Below are 7,157 nucleotides of genomic sequence, written 5' to 3' on the forward strand. Positions count from 1 at the left end.
CGGCCTTCCATGTTTAAGGACGCTTACAATTTTTGTAAAGCATGTGAGTCTTGTCAAAAGTTGGGAGCCATTAGCAAAAGAAACATGATGCCCCTTTCCCCCATTCTTACTTTAGAAATCTTTGATTGTTGGGGAATAGACTTCATGGGACCTTTTCCGGTTTCCTTTGGAAACACATATATTTTATTGGCTGTGGACTATGTTTCAAAGTGGGTTGAGGCCATCGCTTGCAAAACCAATGACCATCATGTTGTACTAAAATTTTTACAATCTTTGTTTGCTCAATTTGGCATGTCCAAGGTTATCATTAGTGACGGGGGTTCTCATTTTTGCAATAAACCATTTTCTACACTTATGAAAAAATATGGTCTCACACACAGAGTTTCTACCCCTTATCACCCTCAAACAAATGGGCAAGCTGAATTGGCAAACAGAGAAATAAAAATCATTCTGGAGAAAACAGTAAATCCTAATAGGAAAGATTGGTCGATTAAGCTTCTTGATGCTTTGTGGGCTTATAGGACAGCTTTTAAAACAAATCTAGGGATGTCTCCCTATCGATTAGTTTATGGTAAAGCTTGTCATTTACCTGTTGACATTCAGCATCGAGCTCTTTGGGCCATAAAACATGTTAACATGTCACTTGATAAAGCTTCAGGGTTGAGAAAATTGCAGATCAATGAATTGGATGAATCTCGTCGGAATGCTTATGACAACGCACAACTGGCAAAGGAACGCATGAAAATTCTGCATGATCAGAAAATTGATCCAAAGCATTTCACACTTGGCCAGGAAGTTCTTCTTTACAACTCTCGCTTGCATATTTTTCCTGAAAAGTTGAAATCCCGATGTAGTGGGCCGTACATTGTAAAGACTGTTCATCCTCATAGCGCGGTAGACATTGTCAATCTGAAGAATGGTAATAGCTTCACTGTCAACGGACAACGTCTAAAGTCATTTCTGAAGGTCTTTGATCCACATGAAGAGATCTTGCTTGTGCAAGACCCCAGGGAAGTGTTTTAAGTTGTTTTTCCTTCTTTACAGTTTTCTTTACTTGCTTTGTTTTTATTTGTTCTTTTGCTTTGATTTTATATTTCATGTTGATTGATTGTTTTGCTTGCTTAGTTCTGTGCACTTTGTTTTCTTTCGTTCAATTCATTGAGGACTATGTCTCTCACTAGTTGGGGGGTAGCATGTGTGCACATATAATAAAAAAAAAAATTGTGAAATTTGAGCATCTTGGTGTAGTAGTTGAGCGGGACCATTTGTGAAGATTTATTTTCAAGCTTAAACATAGAGCATGATTTTTTTTTATGCATCATATTATGTTGATATGTGGCTTGAAACACCAGAATGTTATAGTTATTGAGATGAAACTTGATAAAATTTTTGTAGAACGAAAGGCAAAGTTTGAAGGACATTTTGCACATGCTTATACTTGTAGTGTTCCTTATTTACCATTCATTGATTTAATACTAGAGAAGTAAACTGCAGGACTACCGAGCCATGCCAAAAAAAAAAAAAGAAAAGAAAAGAGAAAGGATTGAAAAAAAAAAAGAATAAAGGCAACTTAGTGAACTTTCCTAAGTAAAAAGGGCTAGAAACAGTTGCCCAAGACTTTGGGGGTTGAGTATCCAACCTTTAAAAACAGAGCTGGCGTGAAAACTGCTAGTCCCTTGGGCTTTGAGGTAGTTAGAATCAGCAATAATTAATCTTAAGGTTGAAAAAAAATCCTATGGCAAATCATGGCTAGTAATGAGGAACACACAACTGGTCTAGCTCCACACACACATTTGAGTCCTGAGATGTTTGCCTTAATTCTATGTGAAAGATTGTTGAGATAATCTTGGTGGGTATAATCCTTGGGGGTTGAGTAGTAACATGTCACTTTTGTGAGAATTCAGAATTGTGTTCGATTGTTTTTGTTTGGATTTCGATCTTTATGCAATATTCATCTCAATTAATTTTCACTATTTTGCTCAAGGATTAGCAAAAAGCTAGTTGGGGGGTGGATCCACCCATATCTGTTGGAATCGGAACAGAGTCAGACCATAGGAGAAAGGATCTTTTCTGAGTTCAATGAACATGGGAGCATGATCTTCATTGGCCTCGAACTCTGTAAGATATTCTTTATCCTGCAAGAAGACCTCTGATGGAATATCAGGTTCGAGGTCCAATACATTATTTTCGAGCACAAACCTTTCCTCAACTGGTTCTTTGGCAGATTCCTCATCCCCAACTGTGTCAATCTGCACCTCACCCGAGCTACTTACCCCATGCGAATCAACCTCTTAACTAGTCGACAAAACTGGTACTTCCAATGCAATATTCTAATTTAAGCATCCATCAAAAGAATTCGCCCCCAGAGGAACCTTCGAAATAGGCTCAGCACCTGGGCATTCTTTTTCTAAAATCGGTACCTCCATTTGTTCTGTTTTCGCATCTAACAGCACAGCCCCGCTAGGACCCGATTACTCCACCATCGAATTTGGTAACAACATTGTGTGGCCTTCTATCTTAGGCTGACCACCATCCACCATCTCAGACAGGTGATCAACATTAGATTGAAGCCGAGCTACTTCCCCTACGGTCTCCTTTATTTCAATATTAGCCCCCATATTATTTTCTGCAACTGGATCAGACTCAACCACAATAGCCATTGCACTCGCGATAGGATCGGCCCCAGATTCTTCTCTCTGCTTCACAACCTCTTTATGACCTTTCTTCCCAACCCAAACCTTTCCATTTTGCTATGATTTTCCCTTCCTACAGGTCTGTAAATTATGTCCCTATAGTTTACACTTAGTGCAATATGCCAGTATAGTTTTGTATACGATCTCTTGCTTTCGACTATGAGGCAATCTCGATGCCCCAATCCAGAAATGAGTCAGTGAAGCATCAACCTCCACACATAATCTTACTCCATCCGTCCTCATAGCACATTGAGTTGGATTATCTTGTCTAATGAATGTGCCAATAGGCGCCATAAATATATTCAAGAACGCTTCGCGATAATAATTTGGAGGAAAACCCGGTAGAAAAATCCATACCGGTACCTTTGAAGGTTCGTCATCTTCGTTGAATTCTGGAGTCCAGCGAAAGGCCCTATAAAAGCTTCCATTGATCTCGCAAACATCCCGAGATAAGGCTTTGGTGAAATCAGCTTCATTAGCCATACGAACTAACACATGCCTAGGATGCCTCATGGAGGAGACCACCGGAATGGCTGAGAGTCCCCATCTACTATGAATGAAAGTACGTACTGCATCCAAGGAGGGATGCTGCTTCAAGAATTTAAGCACAACCGAGAAATGGAAATCTTTTGCAGACCGTGCAAGTTCATCCTTAGAAAACTAGAAATACACCTCCCCTTCTACCATCTTGGGAGGTCTATGTGCCAACACCATCTCAGGGATGGTTGAGATATTACACCAACATGAGAAGCAAGGGGGAGCTATGAGACCTTATCACCAGATGGAAGAATTTAGAAGCAGTTTGGTAAAATGTAGCTTGAGTGACATGGGGTTTGAAGGCAATAAGTTCACGTGGTGTAACAATAGAGAGGGGCCTTATTTTACCAAAGAAAGGCTAGACCGTGCATTGGGAAATTTGGAACTGACCTTGAGCTTCTCTGACTGCTGTTTCCAGGTTCTTGCAGCACATTCTTCAGATCATAGCCCACTTGTAATGCATCTTAAGAAGGGAGGGAGAAGGTATGACAGCAAGGGGGGTGGAAAGGAGAGAATCTTCAGGTATGAAGCTTCCTGGAAATTGCACGATGAATGCACTAAAATCGTAGCCAATTGCTGGTCCCCTCAAGTGCAGCAAAGAGGATCACACCTGTGGTGGTCTCAGCAATGCCTAGGCAAGTGTAAAGAAGATTTAGTGAAGTGGAGCAGTACCATCCTTATGCAACAGAGGAAAGTTATCCAATCGAAGATGGCTCAATTGGCTAGTTTGCAGGAAGTTAACACAGGAACCAATATTGGAATGGTAGCCTGACCAGGGACTTGGAGGAAATTTCTGAGTGCTTTGGGAAATACTACCAGTCCCTTTTCTGTTCAAGTAATCCTATGGGAATTGATGGGTGCATAGCCAGGCTCAACAGAAAAGTGGATAGGAACATGAATATCTTACTTGATGCAAAGTTCTCGGCTGGGGAGGTAAAAGAAGCCTTGTTCCAGATGAATCCCCTGGGCTCTCCAGGACCAGATGGATTCCTTGCTAAATTCTACCAAGTACATTGGGACATTGTTGGTGATAAGGTTACTCAAGCTGTACTAGAAGTTCTCAATTTAGGGGGGGATATTAGTGGGATCAACAAAACTTTTATAGTACTCATTCCCAAGGTAAAAGGCCCTAAAACTGTTATGGATTTCAGACCCATCTCTTTGTGCAATGTCTTATATAAAGTGGTATCAAAAGTCCTATCCAATAGACTTAAGATGATCCTCCCTCAAATTGTCTCCCCAACACAAAGTGCCTTTGTCCCTGGGAGATTGATCCTTGATAATGTAATAGTGGCTTTTGAAACCATGCATTCCATTTCCATTAAAGGAGGGAGACAGCAAGGTCATATGGCCATTAAGCTTGACATGAGTAAAGCATATGACAGGGTTGAATGGGATTTCCTACGTGCTGTTATGATTAAGTTGGGATTTACTGAGAAGTGGATCAGGTTGGTGATGGGCTATGTATCAAGTGTGTCTTATTCTCTGCTCCTTAATGGTTCCTCCCAAGGTTTTTTTAAACCCTCAAGAGGCCTTAGATAGGGGGACCCCCTCTCCCCATACCTATTCCTACTGGTGTCTGAAGTGCTTAGTAGTCTCCTTAACCATGCTGAAAGGAACAAAAGAATTCATGGGTTTCCTGTAGGCAAGGGACAGGTCAACATTAACCACTTGTTTTTTGCAGATGATAGCTTGTTGTTTTGTAGAGCACAAGTTGAGGAATGGGTCACTATCAACTCTCTACTCAGTACTTATGAAGGGGCCTCGGGACAGAAGATCAACAAAGACAAAACTTCAATCTATTTCAGTGCCAATACTAGACCAGAAACTAAAGAGTACATCTTGAGGATTGCTAGCACCAAAGCTACCACGTGCTATGAGAGGTATCTTGGTCCACCTTCTCTGGTAGGGAGATCAAGGTACAAAGCCTTCACAAGCATTCTTGACAGAGTGAGAAACAGGGTGAGCAACTGGAAGACTAAGCTCCTTTCACAGGAAGGGAAAGAGATTCTCCTCAAAGTAGTCATTCAAGCTCTCTCTATGTATAGTATGGGAGTTTTCAAGCTTCCCAAGGTGTTGTTGAAAGAAATTGATAGAGTGATGAACCAGTTCTGGTGGGGCCAACAAGACAAGGGAAATAAAGTGCATTGGGTTTCTTGGAGTCAAATGGGAAGGTCAAAGGAATAAGAAGGTTTGGAGTTCAGAGAATTTGAGAGTTTCAACACAGCACTACTGGCTAAGCAAGCTTGGCGCATCATCTAGTTTCCTGCATCTCTAGCTTCCCAAGTACTCAAGGCAAAATACTTCAGAAGCTCTAGTTTCATTCAAGCCAAATTGGGGGCACGACCATCACTTATTTGGAGGAGTATTTGGTCTTCAAGAACTCTCATTGAGAAAGGATCTATGTGGAGAATTGGCAATGGGAAGGAGACCAGAATCTGGAAGGATAGATGGTTACCTCAACCATCATCCTTTATGGTTCAGAGACACGGGCAAGACTTTGATGAGGAAGCTAAAGTAGCTAAACTAATAAATGAAGATACCAAGCAGTGGGATAGAGAGAAGATTTTAAGGTTGCTTGGTCCTACAAATACTGCAGTCATTTAGAAGATTCATGTTAGCACATTTGGGGCAAAGGATAGACTTATTTGGCTAGGCACTAAGGATGGTGGATTCTCAGTTAAAAGTGCATATCATTTGCAAAAGGAACTCATAACAGGTCAAAAGGGTCAGTCATCGAGTGGAGCAATAAATTTTAAAAATTGGACTTGTTTCTGGAAACTTAAGGTTCCCAATGCAGTTAAGGTTTTTGTGTGGAGAGCTTGTTTAGAGTCATTGCCAACCATGCTGAACCTCTTCAAGAAGAAGATAGTGAACTGTCCTTTATGCCCAATTTGTTGCAGTTCAGAAGAGACAGCTGACCATATATTGTGGAACTGTCCCTCAGCCATGGATGTGTGGAGTAATGGGCCAAAAACATTACAAAAAAGCTCTGTGAGGGCAGAGAGTTTTGTGAAGATAGTTGAGGGGTTAAAGGACCAGTGTGATTTACAAACTATGGAGGCTTTTGCTATGACAGCAAGGGGTATCTGGCAGAGGAGAAACAAGTTTGTTTTTGAGGGATCATTCTTACATCCAAAAGCACTAGCACAGAATGCTGCTCATCAACTTGATGACTTCAGGGTTGCTCAGGTGGTTCCTGTGTCTGTTTCCCAGATGCACACCAGCCATGCTTCAAGTTGGATCCCACCACCTGAGGGAGTAGTAAAGATAAACTGGGATGCAGCATTGAGTGAAGCTCGTGACAGGGTGGATTTTGGTCTGGTAGCTCGAGATCATGAAGGTGGTGTAATAGTTGTAAAAAAGGTATCTAAGGGTGGTTGTGTTGTTCCACTACTGGCAGAGGCAATTGGAGGGCTTCAAGCTGCTATTTTTGCATCAGAGTTGAACCTGTCTTCAATGATCTTGGAGGGTGACTCTCTTCAGGTAGTCCAAGGACTTAGTCTTCACAAAGAAAGGTGGGATAGTGTAGGGTTGGTTATGTCAGACACTAGAGATCTGCTTACTCGGTTTGTACATTTTAGTGTTTCATTTGTCAAGAGGTGTGGTAATCAAAAAGCACATTGTCTAGCTAAGGAAGCCTTAGAACTTCCTGAGGAATCATCTACAATGGTCATTCAGCCCAATTGTAATATGTTTTCTTCTTTGTCCTTAAGTTGAATACAATGGCAACTTTCCTTTAAAAAAAAAAGGGGGATGGTTGAGGAATGGCAGCCACCAACTCAGCAAAGGACCAACCGGTGCCACCATATGGCAGCCCTATGTAAAGGCCAAACCGAGCGGCTACCAGAAAACCCTATTTTCGTAGAGAGAAAAAGGGCATAAACGTCTGTCGTTCAAAAGTATTTATTTTCCTTTGGTTCTTGT

The 7,157-nt window shown here is 41.4% G+C and overlaps 2 protein-coding genes across 2 annotated transcripts; both read left to right on the forward strand.

The window, feature by feature from the left end:
- Positions 1-3,414: 3,414 nt before the first annotated feature.
- LOC122316188 lies at positions 3,415-4,002 on the forward strand. Its single transcript, XM_043132740.1, has one exon. The coding sequence runs from the start codon at positions 3,415-3,417 to the stop codon at positions 4,000-4,002; it is 588 nt and encodes a 195-aa protein (XP_042988674.1).
- A 71-nt stretch (positions 4,003-4,073) lies between these two features.
- Positions 4,074-6,950, forward strand: LOC122316237. Its single transcript, XM_043132787.1, has 4 exons — positions 4,074-4,678; positions 4,937-5,381; positions 5,509-5,747; positions 6,134-6,950. The coding sequence occupies exons 1-4, from the start codon at positions 4,074-4,076 to the stop codon at positions 6,948-6,950; spliced, it is 2,106 nt and encodes a 701-aa protein (XP_042988721.1).
- Positions 6,951-7,157: the final 207 nt, after the last annotated feature.

The sequence above is a fragment of the Carya illinoinensis genome, chromosome 1 (assembly GCF_018687715.1).
Source record: "Carya illinoinensis cultivar Pawnee chromosome 1, C.illinoinensisPawnee_v1, whole genome shotgun sequence".
Lineage (NCBI taxonomy): Eukaryota > Viridiplantae > Streptophyta > Magnoliopsida > Fagales > Juglandaceae > Carya > Carya illinoinensis.